The sequence below is a fragment of the Hemicordylus capensis genome, chromosome 1 (assembly GCF_027244095.1).
Source record: "Hemicordylus capensis ecotype Gifberg chromosome 1, rHemCap1.1.pri, whole genome shotgun sequence".
Classification (NCBI taxonomy): domain Eukaryota; kingdom Metazoa; phylum Chordata; class Lepidosauria; order Squamata; family Cordylidae; genus Hemicordylus; species Hemicordylus capensis.
Window position 1 is genome coordinate 237,813,200 of NC_069657.1, and position 20,312 is coordinate 237,833,511.

General features: G+C 43.5%; 1 protein-coding gene and 1 long non-coding RNA gene across 2 annotated transcripts in view; one reads left to right on the plus strand and one right to left on the minus strand.

Moving 5' to 3' along the window:
- Positions 1 to 2,352: 2,352 nt before the first annotated feature.
- MYL1 (myosin light chain 1) overlaps positions 2,353 to 20,312 on the plus strand; it is a 46,017-nt gene continuing 28,057 nt past the window's right edge. Inside the window, exon 1 of the mRNA XM_053285374.1 lies at positions 2,353 to 2,610. Coding sequence (XP_053141349.1) covers positions 2,494 to 2,610 — 117 coding nt within the window. The 5' untranslated portion in view covers positions 2,353 to 2,493. The remainder of the gene's footprint in view (positions 2,611 to 20,312) is intronic.
- On the minus strand, positions 7,336 to 17,075 carry LOC128340365 (uncharacterized). Its single transcript, XR_008313648.1, has 4 exons — positions 16,977 to 17,075; positions 16,115 to 16,225; positions 8,681 to 8,796; positions 7,336 to 7,534 (listed from the first exon to the last, which is right to left on the minus strand). It is a non-coding gene; the product is annotated as an uncharacterized LOC128340365 (long non-coding RNA).

The following is a 20,312-nucleotide window of genomic DNA, read 5'->3' on the forward strand; positions in this document are numbered from 1 at the left end:
CTACCCAGTTACCCCTGCTAACTGGGCAAAGAGGCACCTTTTACCGTGGTGATTCTCTTTATTTAGCAGGGGGAGAGTAACTGGCCCTATTCACCTCCAGCACAGTACTTCTAGTGACTGTTGCTGGTGTGTGTCTTAAGTTTTTTTTAGAATGTGAGACCTTTGCGGACAGGGAGCCATATTATTTATTTGTTATTTCTCTTTGTAAACCGCCCTGAGCCATTTTTGGAAGGGCGGTATAGAAATTGAATTATTATTATTATTATTATTATTATTATTATTATTATTATTATTATTATTATTATTATTGGAGCCAGTTCAGAGAATCATCTGGACTGGCCCTTTGTTTATAGCTTTGCACTTATCAGTGTCACAATACAAAGAGTCCAAAATCTACTGAACAATTTTGAGTACATGGAGGTGAATAAAGCAACAATTCAGGTGGCTTAGAAATCCTCAGGAGTTAGCTGTGTGTTCACTGAATATGTATAGGATTCATAAGCAGGGGCATTACTAAGTATTGAAAAGATCCGGGGCCCATAGGTCGTGCTTCATGTTTCAACCTGCATCAAAACCACTACACAAATTTTAAATTACTTATTTCTTGAGCCTCCACCAACCCCATTCAGGTCTGCCCCCTCCCCCTTTTTCAAGTGGAAAACCACCACATGTTTTTTTAAAAAACCTCTTTTCTCCTCTGGCTTCCTCCTCTGCTTCTGCCACCTGTGTCTCCTCCATATTTAGCCCAGCTCTGCGGCATTGCTAATGGGCACAAAACTGCAGCGCACCACAGGAAGCCACAGCAACTCCATCTCTTCCTTGTGGGCCATCAGGAGAACCCGTAGGTCACTGGGACCCCTGCCCCAAGAGAACCCATCACCCCAGCAACCTTCCATGCCTCTCTTTACAACTCCATGCATGTCATCATGGGAAGGCAGAAGGACAGTTGGTACGGGGGGAGGGGCAATGGGAGACAGTTGCACCCTGCCCCGGATTGAACCAGTCCCATTCAGTTCAATGGGGCTTACTCCCCAGTAAGTGGGTATAGGATTGCAGCATTTACCCCCCTTGGAAAAAGTCCTGTGGACACCCATGACAGGTGGAATGCCTTCTCCCCATTTCCTCCAACGGTCCCACTCCCTTTTCATTACAGAGAGGCAAAGACAGGAAGCACCCCCTGGGCTGAAATTTTTAATTAATTGACTGGAATTAAAATTTAAAAATTCCAGTCCAGCACACACTCCCAGCACTGTCTCCTCAGTATTCAAAGCAAAGTTGATGGGAAGGGGTACCAGAGTTTCAGGGCACCCAGCAAAACATTTGTGGCACATGACCCAGGGGCCCAGGGCAAACAATGCCCATGTTCATAAACAATGGCAGCCATTCCCTTAATCAAAAATGTGAAGACTTGTCCCCTCAGGAAAGAAATGGAAGAGCACAAGAAGGTGAAAGGTCTCTGTGAGAGTGGAAAGGAAGAGAAATAAGTAAGAGATGGGAAAAGCTGGCAATTAAATTAGAGGCGATAAACATAAATGCTGACCTTGACTGATGGCTGCTTTGCTTTTATAAATAGGAAAATGTCTCCAGTTGTTGTTGGGAAAATATGTTAGGGTTAGGTGGCCTGTCTGTCTCCTTTACAAGTTGGACTTGATATGTCAGCCAACACAATGTATGCAATTGGATTGAGGATGAGCTTTTGTCTTTTAGATACAGCTTTACTGTATCAAAGGAAGAATATGAACAGATGGAGGAATCTTGGACTAGAGGGAAAGAGAGTGTGGCTTCAGCAGCATGGGCTTTCCATATACGTCTGCTTTTATTTTTAATCACTCCCCCTATCTTTATGCTGGATCAACACTTTCTTCTTGCAAAGGAAGGAAACGGAGGAGGAGTAAAAGAGGGAGGGGGAACATGATGTGGAGGAAAGGGGGAGGGAGAGGCAGGGTGGATGGAAAATGGTGATCATTTCCCAACCCTTAAAGTCAAAATTCCATCTGGAAACTCAATCCCCTCCATAACGACACAGAGGCATGGAAAATAAGATTTACAACTTCAGCAGAACTGTGATTCTCCCAAGAAAAAAGTGTCAGTCAATCTTGAATTTGAATGTCAACAAGAGATCTGAAACTGCCTTTGTCATATTCCTCCTGCAGTTTTATCTATTACAAAAATGCATGGGAGACTTAAGGGGGAAAAAGGACACCGAAGTCCCCTTGATCTGACGAAGCTCTGACCCCCTTATATTCCATTTATAGCCTGACTCAGAATGACATCCCCCTTGACTAGCAAACTGTCCAATCCAGCTGCAAGTGTCAAGATTGTATTAGGCACTAAGTGAAATATATATATGCCCTTATGGTGTTAACACACTGGGTCTACCTCCAAGGCACTGGGTTGTAGATCATCCTGACCACTCACTGCTCCTCATCCAGGAATCTCTTATAAGGGTTTTTTTGGAGGCCCTTTTAACTAAAAAATAAATAAAAATAGAAAATGGCACCAAAGAAGGACGCTAAGAAAGCTGCAGCACCTGCACCAGCCCCTGCCCCAGCGCCAGCCCCAGAACCAGCAAAACCTAAAGAACCAACAATTGATCTCTCCAGCATCAAGGTAAACAGGTGAACTTGTGTAGTCACTGAAATGCCCTCACTCAGGCTAGAACAAAAGAGTGACTGTTCCTTATTTAGAGGAATATTTTTGGACAGCTTTATTTATGGCTTGAGGCCACTAATGAAACTGAAGTGGAAAAGAAATTAAACTTGATTTATCTGAAATATGTAAAGCTAGGCTGTTTTGTTTTTAAGTAAAAGAAAAGCAAATGGTCTACATCAGTAGGTGAACATGACATGTTACAGTGTTTTATCTTAACAGCCAAGGGTGGTGTTTTGTTCTGAATCTAGAATCTAATCTATTTCAATTTGGCCTGAATTATTGGTTATTCAATTAAGTATGCATGTGCCCAGATTGCGAAATATATATAAAGTCTTACAAAGAGAATCCACAAACAAACAGTTAATTAAGTAACACCATTAAATCAAACTTCTCTCTCTCTCTCTCTCTCTCTCTCTCTCCTATTTAAGTATATTTTAATAAGGATTAATTATTTTACAAGTTTCTTTCTAAACTTATTATATATAGAATTGAACAGAGTGGATAATCCAGTCATCCTGGATATATTGCTTTACTTATTGTATTAATGAAAGAAAAGCAGCAATCTAGTTTATTTCCTTTTAGCTTTGAAATTAGAACAAACTTGGATGTTAGTTGAGAAGAGAACTTTAACTTGTGAAAACTTCAGTGACTACATCTTTCATCTTTATTGTTCATGATTTGCAAGTAGTGAAGTTAGCTAATTAATAAAGTGGGGATTTTGGGTGGGGGGGTTGTTTTTTCATAGTCAATGTGTGCCACTTGGAATGGTGCATGCTGGAATTAAACATTTATGCAATGCAGTTGCTGTTTTGTCTAGCATTTTGTACCAAGAGCAGTTTGCAAAGAAACAGTCTGCCAGTGGAAAGAGGATAGCAGGAAAGACCCAGCTAGACAGATTTCCTAAGCAACTCTAACTACAGTACAACGTCATTCTCCACCTACCTGGCACTTTGATGATCAGAGTACCAATTTAGAAAACCCAACCTAAGAAATCCAACCTAATATGGAGAACCTAAGAGTGGGAAATGTTGCAAGGGTAGCAATAATTTTGATAGCTCCTCATTTGAACCACAAGATCTTTCTAATGAATTCTAATAAGTTTAACTCAATGCATGTGGCTTAGAATCATCTACTACTAATCTTGAAGTTGCAAGCTGATCTTTACCAAACAGTTGTGAGATTTAATTTTGTTTTTGTCGAAAAAAGCAATAGCGGGTGTCAAGAGTAAAATTTAATCAGATTTGCACCATTAGAACAATAGTGACATCTGATCTGAACAGATAGAAAAGAAATTATGATGATGATGATGATGATTATTATTATTATTATTTCGATTTCTATACCGGCCTTCCAAAAATGGCTCAGGGTGGTTTACAAAGAGAGATAACAAACAAATAAGATGGCTCCCTGTCCCCAAAGGGCTCACATTCTAAAAAGAAACATAAGACAGACACCAGCAACAGTCACTGGAAGTACTGTGCTGGGGGTGGATAGGGCCAGTTACTCTCCCCCCGCTCAATAAAGAGAATCACCATGGTAAAAGGTGCCTCTTTGCCCCCCTTAGCAGGGGTAACTGGGCAAAGAAGGCTTTGGGGGGAAACAGAAGGCTTTGGGGGAAATTTTTTAAAATGTTCAAAACTGAACCCACATAACTCTGAACCCCAGCTGAGCCATCTGTGGCATTTAAAAAAACACCAATTAGATTAGAGCTTTCACTTCAAGAACATTGAGTTATGAAGAAGAATGTAAGCTGGGTTTTCTGCTAAAGTAATTTACATTAGTTTGATGGCTGCATGTATCCTATTCATTAGCAGAAAATGGAATTTTCAACTCTAGCGCTTCTAGCTAATTTATCTTTACATAAATATACCTAATGGAATATTTATCATCTGAAAAATGGAGTGCTGTAATTCCGGTCATTACAGCAGCCCTGTCTGACCCTCTGCTTTAGACCTGACACAACTCTTGTCTAACCTGGGAGAATCATGCTAAGGGCCTAGGCGGACCTCCTGTGACAGACTCAGAGCACCTTGATGTGGACCTAATTAGCTCCATAGAGACATTAAGTGTTCCTCTTTGACTTGACTGGACTGTTGTGTGTGGAGAAACCCATCAAAATGGTAAACACTTTGTAATGTTATCTAGTAAGATATAGCATTTGTATAGTGCTTTGGAGTGTCCAAAGTGCTTCTTGTACAAATAATACATTGCTGCAGGAAGCCTTACCAACCCTGAATGTTAAGTGAGTATTGTTACCCCAGTATAGGTGGGAGCCACCTTAAGTGGTGCAGCAGGGAAATGCTTGACTAACAAGCAGAAGGTTGCCAGTTCAAATCCCCGCTAGTACTATATCAGGCAGCAGCGATATAGGAAGATGCTGAAAGGCATCCTCTCATACTGCGAGGGAGGAGGCAAACCCCTCCTGTATTCTACCAAAGAAAACCACAGAGCTCTGTGGGCGCCAGGAGTCGAAATAGACTTGACAGCACACTTTACCTTTACCTTTATTGCAGGTGGGGGAGTGTTGAGGCTGAGAGAGGAAAATAGCTTGCCTAAGGCCCACCTAGTGAATTAATGGCTGAGATGAGATTTGGACTAGGAACTTGGCATCTCATTGCTGACACTCACAATTATTTGCTCCACTCATCACTGTTAAAAGCATGCCCCAGAACTGAAGCACAAAACTCCTATAATCAAACTCCAACAAAACTAGATGTGAGAGAAAAGGTTCTTATGATTACTCTGTACAAATGAGGCAAAAATCGTATTGCCTTACATAGATTGACTGCACCTTTCCAGATCTAGAGTTGGAAAGTGTAAAGGTTAGTTCCTGTTTTCCAGTCCTATGCTACAGTTCAATAAGTCTCTTTGTCCATCTTCTTACTTATATGGTTCTGTTCTCTACTGCATGTGAGACTGCTTATCCTCACAATACCTCAGTGAGGTAGATGAGTATTCTTATCCTCATAACTGAGGAACAGACATTTGGCCAAGGTGACCTACTGAGATGGTTGCAATTCCAAGGATTAAAGTTAAGAGTCTGGTGTCCACGTCCAAGAACCATCTCAACGAATAAAATGCCAAGCACTATAGCAATGTACACTTCTGAGGACACTTTTGTAAATAAGATGTTCAGCCTAGATTCTACATAAGACATGTCATGTTTTGGATATCTTTCCATTGGTTCCAAAAGTGTCTGATGGAGTTGCATTGGGAACATCTAAAGAATACTCCCAAGTTAGTTAGTCATACCTCACCAGAGGCGTATCTAGGGAAAATAGCGCCTAGGGCAAACACTGAAATTGTGCCCCCTGTCCAAACATATGACACCCATCTTTCAGATAACTTCACCATAATATCAGCTGAAAAATACAAGTCAAGCTCGTTAAGCTTTTAATATTTCAAAAACTATTTTGCAGTGGATGTAGCCAGACCAAAAAATGCTGAAGAACTACAAATTTCAGTATGCTGGAGCTCATTAAATACCCTAATACTATGTGGAGGTGTACTTGCAAAACTAAACAGAAGTGCCTGTCTAATTCTCTACTATGTATTGTAGCATCACCATTACATAAGTTTTAAAAATAAATGGAGAATTTGACTTTTCCCAGATACTCTGAAAATAATTAAAGGATATGCAGAGTAAACTGTGTCACTGCTTGGAATATATTCTAGTATTTCAGAAAGACAGTTAAAATGAGAGAAAGAGAGCAAGAAACTCCCAGTGGGCCTTAATACTAAGGATTTCATACTAATTCAAAGACAAACTCACCATTAATAGCCATATTAGCAAGACATCACATTTAACTCATTTATCAAAAGAAGCAAAATAAGAGCAAATGAATACAATCCTAGCTCATAAACTTCAGCTCATTATTCACAAGCCCTGATTTTCTGTACATAGTGCCAATCTGAATATGTGTACAGTGTCTTATATTAATTTTAAAAAAAAATACCTGTAGCCCCTTCAGTGGGCTTTCTAAAGGCCATGGGGGGTCTGCCCTCCCCCCGCTGGCCTCTTGGGCCTTGTAGGGACCATTTGAGCATGTGCAGTGGCCATTTTTAAAAATAATCATTTTTTTTTAAATGGCTGCTGAAAACAAAATGGCCACCGTGCATGCTCAAAAGACCTCTGCAAGGCCTGGCATGGCCTAGGGCCTCACAGAGGCCATCTGAGCATGTACGGTGGCCATTTTGTTTTCAGCAGCCTTAAAATAATAATAATAATAATTTTACAAAATGGCGCCCCCTTCAAGTGGCACCCAGGGCACGTGCCCTGCCTGCCCTACCCTAGATACGCCCCTGCACCTCACTCTTTCAGTTTCTGCAGTCACAATTTGCAGTGCTGTGGAAAGACCTTTTCTTGAGGCCTAAACAGCAGAGGAAAATTGGAGCAGAAAGAACTGAGCTACATAGGCCACCACTGTTCTTATCTGTCCTGCTATGGTTCTGCAACTTTCACTTAGGTGAGGTATTTTCCTCCTGTTAAGCTATGGGAACTCAAATGAACAGATATTTTCTCTCACAGTGGAAATGACAATTGCGTGAACAAATTGCAGAAATATGCAATCATTTCCTAGAGAAGAAAATCCTCAAATTATGTTTATTTTAAAACACAGCCTATTTCGCTTTTAGGAAACCAGTGGTTCGTTTTAGGGTTGTAAAAAGGAGGTTTCACGAGCACAATAAGAAGCTGAGCTTTAAAAATATTTAAAATTCTTTCAATATTCTTTTTCAACAATCAGATATTATTAGCACTTCTCCTGCAGCTTAATATTTGCTTGTCCTTCAGCCTTAAATTCAGTCAAGATAGACAGTTAGGAGAAGGAGCCCACACTCAGGTTCTCTGAAAATATCATTGCATCTTGCCTTTTAGCACCACCTGTTGGACAGAAAATTAACATCAATTTGTATTTGATTAATGTAATATTGTACATTTTACCAGTCTCTGAACTCAATTTATTTCAATATTTCCACACATACCCTACTGTGACAGATACACCTCAAATCAAAACAGGCTTAAGAGATAAAGTATAGTACATTCCACTGCCATCTCCCTTTAGAGAACTGCATTAACAACACACTCAGGAGCTTCCTAAGCCTGAACATGTCTTGGGTGCAGTGCAGGGGAAGGTTCCCCCACACTCAAGTGCAGCCTCCCATACAAAGCACACATGGAAGGTAGGGTTGTGTGACAGGTAACTGAAATGTAGTTCAGTTTGGTTGAGGCTTTGTTTATATTGATAGATAATGAGGTTCTCCATAGGAGCAGTGTGGAGAGCCTGCAGGGCTTGTGCAGGGAGAGTGGGCTTAACCCCTGGGTGGCCGGATCGACCGCCCACATGATTACCAGATCCATCATGGAGCCAGTAGAGACGGTGGGGATTGGAGGCCATCTGGCTCCCGGAAGTCCCAGCATTCCCCACACAAGTGCGCAGGGCATTCTGGGGGGATCCCCGATGCCGAGAGTCTTGCTGCAGCCTCCTGGTTGGAGGTCTACTCATGAATTGCTGCAGCGCAGAGCTGCACTGCAGTGTCTCACGATTGGAAAAACGGGGTTAACGGAGCACTTGCTCCACTAACCTCATTTTAGAGGAGGGCTACTTTGGCGGGCTAGCCACCGCTGAACCTCCGGACTCGCCCGCGAGCCCAGTGGTTCTCACAATGGGGGGAAACCGGGCTGGGCTCCCTTAGCCCAGTTTTCCCCCATTGTGAGAACAGCCTCAATACATTGCAGACCCTTTAAGAGACAAATCAAGTGGAACTTGAGGGGGAGGAAAAAGGGAGGAAAAGAAACTCCAGAACAATTAGGGATGGTGAAGAGATGGAGGCCTGGTTCAGATGAAATACGGAACCGCAGGTCCAGTGGTTTCTTGCAGGTTAGGTCAGTGAGACTGCCGAGAGGTGGGGGATCTGGCTGTGTCGGCTTTCTGCTTTCCAGCCAATAGCAGCAAGAGCGAGGAAGGTGCTTCCTCCCTTAGCTCTGGTTTGCTGTGAAGGCAAACTGCGTGCCCTGGATCAGACGTACCTGTTATGTATGCCAGAGAGTGCTGTGTTCTTAGTTGGTTAGTACTTTTTGGACCTGTGGCTCATGTAGTTCTTTTGGAGCTGGAGCTGTTGGGTGGAATTCCTGCAGATCCTGAGCTGTAACAATACAAAGCAGTTGTATTTTTTAGGTGTGTACATTCTCTCAATTTCCCCCACTACCAACACAGCAATACCATTCTGCAGTGGTTCCAGTGGTTCCTCTGAGCCATGAGTCCAAAAAGTGGTGCTGGAGGAGACTGTGCTCAGCTCTTTGACCTATGGCGTCCCATAAGGCTCTTTCTTACCTCGGTGGTATTTACCATCTAAGTGAAAATGCTGGAAGAGCACATCTAGGAATTTGGAGTGGTGCTGATGACACCCACCTCTGTCTTGCCTTTACATCTCATCCTAAGAAAGCTGTCAAATTGCACAGAGGTGTTCCTTCATATAAGGGTAGGAATTCAACCTGTCTTGAATGGGGTTGCATTCCCATGACAGCTCAGGTTCACAATTGGAGGGTGCTGCAGGATTCGGCCATGCACCTGGCTGCCCAGGTGGCAGCTGTAGGCAGGAATGCTCTTGCCCTGCTTGTGTACCAGCTTACACCCATTCCTGCAGAATGCAGATCTGGCCACTTGCCTTAGTTACAGCAAGGCTGGATTGTTGCAATGTGCCTTGCGTGGGGCTGCTTTTGAAAAGCTTCTAGAAACATCAGCTATCCCAAAGTGTGGCAGCCAAAGTTTTCACTGGGGCCAAGGTTGGGGGATTTCCCTTGTACAGCAGCTTCACTAGCTGTAGATCCTTTTCTGGACCTAGTACAATTTTCTGGGCTTAATTCTGGGCTGATGATTACTTTTAAAGCTCTAAATAGCTTTGGGCCAGGATGTCTTGCCTCTTTTCTTAGGAGCCTACCTGTCCATTGTTGACTGTCTGGAAAATAAGAGAGGGAGGCGAGGCTCTCCACACAATGAGGACTCTGAGGGGATTCTGAGAATCCTATGAGGATTCTGCGGGGATTGCAGGCTTGGCCCACTCTCCCCGCAAACGATTGGGCAGCTAGCCCAGGACGGCCAGATCGGCCGCCCACACGATTACCAGCTGCATCCCTGAGCCAGCAAGGGCAGTGGGGATCCGGGGCTGCCTGGCCCCCAGAAGTCCCAGCATGCTCTGTGCAAGTTTGTGGGGCATTCTGGGGAGACCCCCGTGCCGGGAGGCTCGTTGCAGACTCCTGGTCAGAGGTGTCCTTGTGAGTTGCCACGGCACGGAGCAGCGCCATGGCGACTCCCAATTGGGAAAACAGGGTTAGTGGAGTGCACCCTCCACTAACCTCATTTAAGGGGAGGGGTACTTAAGGAGGTTTGCTGCTGCCAGGAGCCACGTGGCTCCCGGTGCAGCACACAGCCAGGAAAAACCAGACTAGGCTCCCTTAGCCCAGTTTCCCCTGGGTGCTTTCCAGACTAGACTCTACAACGGAGTCAGCAGGGTGCTGTTCACATTTCCAATGCCTTGCTTCGAATTTAATAGCTGCGAAATAGAGCTAGGATGTCATATATCCAGCATAAAGAAGTTGCTGTTTTGTCGGGTTGTTAGTTGCTGTGAGACTGCGCCCCCTACTGTTTACGATCTGAATGTGACTTGCCCAAACGGAGGCATTTTGCTGCTGAAAAGCAGCTAGTCTGGAAAACGCTCTGGTTGTGGGGATACTGCCCCTCCAGTACACTACTTCTTGAGGCAGCTCACAACATTAATAAAATAGATACAAAAGATAAAGAAAAAGACTGATAAAAGTATACAAGTTAAAAGACAAAGTGAAAACCACATTTAAAATTACAAATTTTAGAAGTTTCAAATTAAAAGTTAATAAAAAGCTAAAAATTAAGAACTAAAACACCTACCAGATATAAGGAGGAAATAAAACATTTTAAAGCCTCTTTAAAAAGATGTGTCTTTAATTGTTGTTTGTTTTTTTTAAGATACTGAGAGAGGGAGCATGGCGAAGCTCTTCCAGGAGGGCATTCCAAAGTCAGGGGGCAGAGAACAGGCCCACCCAGTTTGTGGGTATAGCTTAACTGAACATGCACACAGCGGGTTTCCATCCCAAACATGTTGTGCATGGGAGTGTATACAATAAGCTGTGCACTTTCCCAAAGTCCACCAAATACAAACTGCCCTGGTATAAGCAGCACTCAAAAAGTAACATCTCAACATCTGTTGTTACATGCCCCTCCCAGGCTTAACTTCTTACTGGTCATGTAATTTGATGGTGGGTATGGGGAGATGTGTGGAGAGGTATTTTTTACCCCACTGTTATTATTTGGCAAGGGCATGGGTGTCAGGTTCTTTGTCTGGAGTTGGGCAGACCAGGAGTTATTCACTAGGGATGCGCATGGAACCAGTTCGGACGGTGGGTGGTTCTGCTGGTTCGATGGTGGGGGATGCAGCTTTAAGGGTGGGGGAGGATGCACTGACCCTCCACCGCATTTCCCCCACCGGTGCTCAGTTTCTTAAACATCCATCAGGGCGGCAGCATACCTCCCTGCTGCCCCCTTTGCTACATTTTCCAGAAGTACCCAGAAGTAGCGGATGCGCCTGTGCATGTGTGCACATCACACAAGAGCACCTGACGTGCTTGCACACATCATGTGCAGGCGCGTCCACTACTTCCGGAAAACATAGTGAAGGGGGCGGCAGGGAGGTATGCTGCCTCCCCAATGGATGTTTAAGAAACCGAGCGCCAGTGGATGAAACACACTGGGCGGGGGGGGGGGTGTTAGTGCATCCTCCCCCACCCCTAAAGCTGCACCCCCCTCCCCGCTGTCGAACCAGCCCCTGCCGGTTCCGTGCACATCCCTATTATTCACCCTATGTTTGTGTGATGAGTTGCTCAGACTGCAGAACCAGACCAGAGACAGCTGCTTTATGTGATCAGGTGGAACTCTATTGGTCCATTGTGTCACTTGATCCCTTCAGAACTGACAGCTGACCATCTCCACTGACCATCTGCAGTGCTAAAAGTTCAGCACAGCAGAAAGAAGGCCAAGAAAGCTCTCTTCCAGCAAGCTGTCTCAGTGCTGTTTGAGAGTAAGGTCTGCAGTTTGAGACTCATCCTGCTACACCCAGCCACCCAATTTCTTGTCCTGGAGGCCTGTACTAGGGGTGTGTATGAACCAAGGTTTGTGCACTGGTTCAGCGCCAAACCGGTTTGCACAAGGTCCAAACCCTTTCAACTCCGCAGAGCTGGATCTTTAAGAAATGGGAGAGCAGGTCTTTACCTGCTCTCCGCTGCCACATGCAGTTTCCTGCTGCAGCAGTGCTTGTCCCAAGGACCCCCATGTGACACCAGCACACACATGGTGTCTGCACATCCATGGACACCATTTGCATGGTCAGCATAGTGTTGCTGACCATGAAAATGGCACCCGCACATGCATGGGTGCCATGTGTGTGCTGGCACTGTGTGGGGGTCTTGAGAAGAGCGCTGCTACAGCAGGAAGCTGCATGTGGCGGTGGAGAGCAGCTAAGGACCTGCTCTTCTTTTTCTTAAAGATCCCGCTTGCCCTCCCCCTCCCCAGAGCGCCAAACCAGTGCACAAACCTCTGTTCATGCACATCCCTAGCCTGAACACAGAGGTATCTAGATCAGAAAGAGGATGTAGAGGGCAGATGTGTTGTGGTGTTTCTGATCGTTGAGTTCTGGTCATGAACCATGATAAAGATGGACTTGCCTTGACTCTCATCACTCCTTGCAGTAGTCTGCAGGAGGCAGCACCTTTGCAACAGCAGCAAATGGCACAGACCCAGTAGTGCCTTAATGCCTGTTTATTGCCTGATCAGGAATAGTCGGGCAAGAAGAAGTCGGGCGGTTCTATGATCTAAACAAACAAGGAAGACTCCTGAAAGAGCTAGAAAACAAGCAAAAGAACCTACCAGCTGCAGAAAGAAGTTGCCAAGAGGGCTAAGAGATTAGTGCATAGGATTTCTACATGTCCCCTGTTTTAAGAGACATCCTGTATTTTAAAATTATCACTCCATATTCTGTAATACCACAACCCTCTAAAGCATACTGGATATTCCATAGCCAGCAGAACACTAACATGTCCCTTTGTTGCTCTAGCTGCCCTTTCAATATGTTTAGGGCCAAGAATAAGAGCATAGGAAGCGGTCTTAGACTAAGTCAGTCCTTTGGTCCCTTTAATTCAGTTCTGTATTCAACTGGAAGTAGCTCTCCTAGGTCACAGGAAGTCTTTCCCAGCTCCAGTGTTGCCCAAGATGGAACAAAGACCTTGAGAGGTGAACAGAAGAAAAGGATGAGACTGGAAACTGTGGCTTTGAGAAATGATGGGATCAAGTTAGGGTTGCCAGCTATTCAGGGGTGCCCTTGACAGTTCAGCCATGATATGGTGAGGTCGAAGACACATTTAATCTCTCTCCTGGACACCCAGTGCCTAGGAGTGTACATATAGTTGAAATTGGAAATATATATTTACTTTTAGTATAAGAAACATCATTGTACTGTATACAGCTGCACAAACTCATCCTCAGAAGGCATGTCAGAAAATACATTCTGAGCCTTGCTGTGGTAATTGCACTCAGAAGTGGACAGGAATAGCTCTTGACATTATGTGAATCAGGCCCTGAACTATGTGGAACATTTGATGGCTCAGCCACGTAGATTCTCTCCAGGATGATCTGTCTTCAACTTCGCCTTTAAGGTCGCTCAGTGGTGCATCCATTGCTGTTGTAATCGAGTCCATCCACCTTGCTGCTGGTCATCCTCTTCTTCTCTTGCCTTCAACTTTCCCTAGCATTATAGACCTCAAGGGAGCTAGGTCTTTGCATAATATATCCAGAGTATGATAGTTTGAGCCTGGTCATTTGTGCCTCAAATGAAAATTCTGGATTGATTTGTTCTATGACCCGTTTGTTTGTTTTCCTGGCTGTCCATGGTCTCCTCAAAAGTCTTCTCAAACGTCTTCTGCAGCATATTTCTTGACTTCTGGATCCTTTACTGTTGATGGTCGATCCTAAAAGGCAGAAGCTATCCACCACTTTAAGGTCTTCATTATCAATTCTGAGGCTGGTTGCTGTACCCATTGTCATTACTTTAGTCTTCTTTACATTTAGTCATAGTCCCATTTTTTCACTGTGCTCCTTGACGTCCTTTACTAGAGCTTGCAGATCATCTGCATTCTCAGCTATCAGAGTGGTGTGATCAGCATAGCACAGGTTATTGATGCTTCTTCTTCCAACTTTAAAACCACACTCATCTTCTTCCAATCCAGCTTCTCTCAGAATATGTTCAGCATATAAATTGAATAAAGAAGGAGAAAGTATACAACCATGTCTTGCTCCTTTGCCGATCTGGAATCAGTCTGTTTCACCATGTTCTGTCTGGACTGTGGCTTCGTGTCCTGTGTATAGGTTTCTCATGAGAACAATGAGATGTTCCGGGACGCCCATTTTCCTAAGGACATTCCACAATTTGACATGGTTGATGCAATCAAAGGCTTTTCTGTAGTCAATAAAGCACATATTGGCTTCTTTGGGGTATTCTTTTGGCTTTCTCAATTATCCAGCATGCAACAGCAATGGTGTCTCTTGTTCCTCGGCCTTTTCTGAAACCAGCTTGAACATCCTGCATTTCCCATTCCATGTAGGGCTCTAACGTGCTGCGAACTACATGCTCAGGCCACCTGATTGAGCAGCTTTTAATTCAGTGAGTAGCTTCTCTCTTTGGCTTGATTATCTAAACCGTTTCTTGCAAATTGGTATAGTCCTGCATTCAAACAGGATGAACTCTTTGTTCATGTGGTGTGTATGCTTTGCCTTTTCATTGTGGTTACTGTACAACTGAGCAGAGGAGAATTTGCATATCTCTAGTTGTAGTACTACATGACCCTTTTTCCTGTTTAAACTCAAACTAAATGGTCTTGCAGAATATTTTAAACTTTGTATGTTCCACATACAAGATAGACAAGATAGAATGATTGTTGATGTAGTGCCCAATGATGGGCTCCTCAGGTTGGATGGTACTCAACATGCTACTGAGGAAGAGCTAAGGATCTCCCAGAGTACAAATGGTGTTTATGACATGAGCCCCTGGTGGCGCAGTATGAGCCCCTGGTGGCGCAGTGGTAAAACTGCCGCCCTGTAACCAGAAGGTTGCAAGTTCGATCCTGACCAGGGGCTCAAGGTTGACTCAGCCTTCCATCCTTCCGAGGTCGGTAAAATGAGTACCCAGAATGTTGGGGGGCAATATGCTAAATCATTGTAAACCGCTTAGAGAGCTTCCAGCTATAGAGCAGTATATAAATGTAAGTGCTATTGCTATTGCTAAGTGCTATGGTTAGACTAAAGCCTTTTGGACATCTAGCGGCTGATGTTGCCATGTGGAAAAAGAAAATCCGAAGCTGCAAAGACAGAATTACAGTGGGAATGTGGAACGTAAGGAGCATGATTATGGGAAAGCTCGACACAGTGAAAGATAAAATGAATTGACTACAGATTGACATCTTGAGCATCAGCGAATTAAAATGGATTGGAATGGGACACTTTCAGTCAGAAAATCATACTGTCTGCTGCTACTCAGGACACAAAAATCAAAGAAGGAATGGTGTTGCTTTCGTAATCAGGAAGGATATAACAATCACAGTACTTGGGTACAATGCAGTCAGTGACCAACTAATAGCTATTAGATTTCGCAAACAACTCTTTGACATGACAGTTTTTCAAATGTATGCCCCAACGACTGAGGAAGTTAATGAGTTTTATGCTCAAATTCAGTCTGAAATTGACAGAACATGCAAGCAAGATGTGCTGCTGGTGGTTAGAGACTGGAATGCCAAAGTTGGAAAAGGTAAGGAGGAAAACACAGTCTGACTCTATGGCCTAGGAAACAGAAATGAAGCAGAAGAACCACTTAATAGTTTCTGCCAATCCAACAATTGCTTCACTGCTAACACATGCTTCAAACAACCAAAGTGGGCGCCTATACACATGGACATCACTCCAGTACACAGAAATCAAACTGATTACATTATTGGTGCAAGGGGGTGGAAGAGTTCAGTTATAACAGCAAAATCATGGCCGGGGCAGATTGTGGAACAAATCATGAACTGTTCATGTGCAAGTTCCAAGCCAAGCTAAAGGGTTTTTAAATTGTTTTAAAGGGTTTTTAATGTATCAGGTTTTTATAAGGTTTTGAATTGTTTTATTTTTTAGCTGCTTTATTGTATTTTAAAATTTTCATTCCCAATCATTGATTGATTTTATCTGTTTTATGATATTTGTGAACTGCCCTGAACTATTCTGTAAGGGCGGTCTAGAAATCGAACAGATAGATAGATAGATAGATAGATAGATAGATAGATAGATAGATAGAAGCAGAAAAACAAAGCCATCCAGTTTCTACAATATGATCTTGAGAATGTACTCACTATTTTCAAGGAGAACATCAGGAACTGCTTTGAAGTTCTGAACCTCATTGATAGGGAACCAGAGGAACTGTGGGATGCAGTCAAGTTGCTGAGGATAAATGTGAAAAGAGGCTGCCAAAGAAACAGAAGAAAGCAAAATGGATGTCAGAACAGAAGGTGGGAATTGCCAAGAAGAGGAGAGAAGCCTAAGTCAAGAAGATAAAGAAGAAAGGAACTTAAAGACCTCAGAAAGGAACTTAAAAAGCAACTTAACCCTAACCAAATTAAATCTATTCTGGTCATTTAATTCATTCTGCAAGAGTAAGTGATGACTTGAATATGTGAAATAGCCATGATACTTCATACATCACACAGACAGTACTTGCTTATCATTTCAGACACTATTTCCCTGATCTGAAACAGCAATAGATATGGAAAGAGCTTTTCTGTGTACTAATAATTTAGAAGGGTGATACCCACCCAAAGGTGATCAGTCCTGACAAAGTTGACAGGTCCAGCCAACTATTCAAAAGTGGAGATGATTGTGCCCATCTGTCCATGATCTCTGGATTCTGATAAGTACATTTCAGCTGAGACCATTCACACTTTCCCCTGCAAGCCATTGAGTGGATAGATGCCAAGTGTCTGCACTCCCTGCAGACATCCTTAATTTGAATTCTTTATTGGAATTTAGGAGAACCCTAAAGACCTACCTGTTCGGCCTGGCCTTCCAGTGCTCTTAAATTGTTTTAAAGGGTCTTTGATGTTTGTGAACTGCCCTGAGCAATTTTGTAAGGGTGGTCTAAAAATCGAATGAATGAATGAATGAATATACATACATACATACATACATACATACATACATACATACATACATACATACTTGTATGAAGTAGCCCTAAGCTACAGACATTTGACTTGGGAGTTATGATGTTCTTTCTTTCTTTCTTTCTTTCTTTCTTTCTTTCTTTCTTTCTTTCTTTCTTATTATCTCTTGGGCAGAGTATCAGTCTTTGGAGGCTGAAAGATCAAGTGTAATATTTCAGCTCAACTGTGAATTCAGTGGGTGCCTTTGAGCAATTCAATTACATCCCAGCCTCAGTTCCCCATCCCCTGTACAGAGGAAATGTCAGTGTCTTCTCTCTTGGGGTTATTGTGAGGATGAATAAGATAAGAATAGCAAAGTGGTTTGCATATTTAAAATGTGCTGTTTGGTGATTTAGAGAGAGACCACAGACCTAATACTTAAGACATTCCGGAGAGCTAGCCTTCTTAGTCTACAAACACGCATAACAAAAGTGTCTTGTTGGTACTCAAGGTCTAACAGAGATATTGTGGCATGGGCTATTGTGGCCCAGAGCCCATCAGGTGCACACTTATCCTCATGGGCAGATGTGTATGTGTGTATTCTCATTCCCTTTGCTACATAAACCCCATTGAGAACTTCTTTCTTGAAAAGCAGTATCTAAATATTCTTAATAATAGTGACTCACATACCACGCAAAGCAACATGGGTGGCAGGCACACCGCCCATGCTGCTGCATCTGTGGGAACAGTGTTGATGATGTTGCACCCCAGGATACTTCCACTCTGACATGAAGTTGCACCAACGCAGTTGCGCAATAGGACACCCACTGGGAATAATAATGGACACACCATTGCACAATTGTGTTTGCCCAACTTTAAGGTGAAATGGAACTGCCCTTGTGCGCAATACTGTCGATGTTGTTTCCACAGCCGCAGCAGCACAGGCAATGCTTCTGCTGCCTGTGTTACTTTGTGCAGTTTGTGAGCCCCCCTATATTGAAGTGGGCTGGAGTCCATGGAAGTCCAACAGATCTGTTAGTCTTTAAGGTGCAACAAGACTGTGAGGGTGTGTGTGTTTTATTTGAGATAGAAGGATCAGAGAGGCAGTCTCTAAGTTCCAAACTACTAATGAGGTTCAATGAAGGCCAAAATTGACAAGATGCAGGAAATTGACTGGATTGCTTGATGTCTCTGTTCAAAGTAGGGGTGTGCTTGAACTGCAGTTCGAGCACCAGTTCAAGCGGGGAGCGGGAGCTTTAGGGAAGAGGAGAGCAGGTCCTTACCTTGTCTCCACCACCCCTTGCAGTTGCCTGCTGTGGCGGCGCTTGGCCCAGGTACCCAGCATGCACCTGGTGTTCGCACATGCACAGACACCCTTTCCGTGGTCAGTAATACCATGCTGACCACACAAATGGTGCCACACACATGGGCTGGCACCTTGAGGGAGTACTTTGGCTGAGAGCCCCACCCCAGCAGGAGGCTACACGGGGTGGCAGAGAGCAGATACCTGCTCTCCTCTTTCTTAAAGCTCCTGCTCCCCACTCCTAACCAGGGTTCGGACCAATGGTTTAACTGTGGTTTGCGCACACCCTAGTTCAAAGCTGAATAGCAGCTGTGGGGAGGGGGGATTAATAAGATTGGGGCAGCAGTGCTGGAGGAAGCTGCTTAACCTTTGCCTCTGCTCATCGTTTCCTGGATCAAAATCAACCCTCACTCTGCAAATTGCTTTGAACTCCACTGTGCGAAGGACATGTACCAACCTATATTGTTGAAGCGTGGGTGTCTGAAGGAGTGCATCTTTAGATTCTTATTTTGCCACAACAAAGCTGCCTTAGTCATAGAAGATGGGGTTGCTCTTATAGCCCTTGGAATGAAACTTAAAGGGCTGCCCTTCCATTCTCTCCATCTCTCCAGCCCTGGCGCAGCTGCGCCACCCAGTGGCTTCTCTTGAGCATGTCCAAGTCAGGAAGTGGATCAGGTTGCAGCAGTTAAGCCATTGGATAAAATTCTGAAGGGCTAAAATAAGGGGGCTGCAGAGTAGCAGATGATGAGTACAAATCCATTAAAAGCTCATTATGACTAAGACCCTTTGTAATTAAGGATGAAAAGAGTAGATTCTGTGAGGGGTGGGAGTGGTTTGAACATAGATGCACATAGATGGTGCCATGTACATAATTATAATTGTTATAATTATTGGCTGATAGATAGATAAACTTTATTACAATCATAGACCAGACTGAATTATTGGCTGACATCCTGACTAAATTACTCAGCTGAAGTCCCATTGAAATTAATACAACTGCTCCTTATTTATAAATCATTTTTAAACAACAACAACAACACCCCAAAAAGGTTTCTGAGTGGTTTACATAGAAAAGGAAGAAAATGGTCCCTTCCTCAGAGAGCTCACAGTCTAAAAAGAAGCACAGCAACAGCCACTGAAGGGACTAACTTGTCCTATTAATTCCAATGGGACTTCCATTGAGTAATTTAGTCAGAATATCTGCCATTATCAACATTCACTGCATAGCAAGGCATTTGCTTTCTGGACAAGGAATGTGTGTTCAGATCATTCTCGCTATTCTTACTACATAGGTAAGTCATGACTAAGGCTGCAATCCTATGCTGATTTACCTGGGACTTGCTTAGTAAGAAACACCAATAGAGTTATTTTTCACAGTATTTCTAGTCCAGTCCTATCTACATTTACTCAGAAGTAAGTTCAAATGTGTTCAGTGTATCTAAGACCCATGTGAATGTCTTAGTCAAAACTAACCTTTGCTGGATTGCACACTTTGCCCTACCCTGAGCTCTCTGGAGGAAGGGCAGGATAGGAATTCAGTCATAAACAAAAACTATGCCTAAATACAGGAAACAATATCCCTTTTCCTTTATGGTGTGAGCTATACTGTATAACCTATGTGGCCAGCTCTAAGGGAGAAACAGGGCAATGCAAGCTAGTAGCCCAAAATAGCTTAGAAAAGGGATTACTGAACAGCTGGGGAAGTAGGCATGCAATGACAGTCTAATGGAAAGCAGAACCGTTTCATTGCAAATTGCAACAGCTCTTGATGATCAGTTAAAATTGACTGGCTGCATGTAAATCAGAATATCTTGCATGGATGCATGCTTTGTGGCAAAAGACCACCCTCTCTGGCCCTTGGCTGCTAGAACAATTTGTAAGATGACACTGAGGATTCATTGCCCAGAGAAAGGCTGGTTTAAGGTGTAATGGCCAAAACTGTATTATTCACTATCAGATTTGAACCTATCAATGATTTTCAGGAATGAAGAAAGGACCTGTACAACTTCATGTTCTAAACAGCTAGTGCATTGACTGTTGCATGTTATCTGAAAGGTTGTGCTGCTTTGGAACTGTGTGATCTGATTATACATATGCATGTAGTTGTAT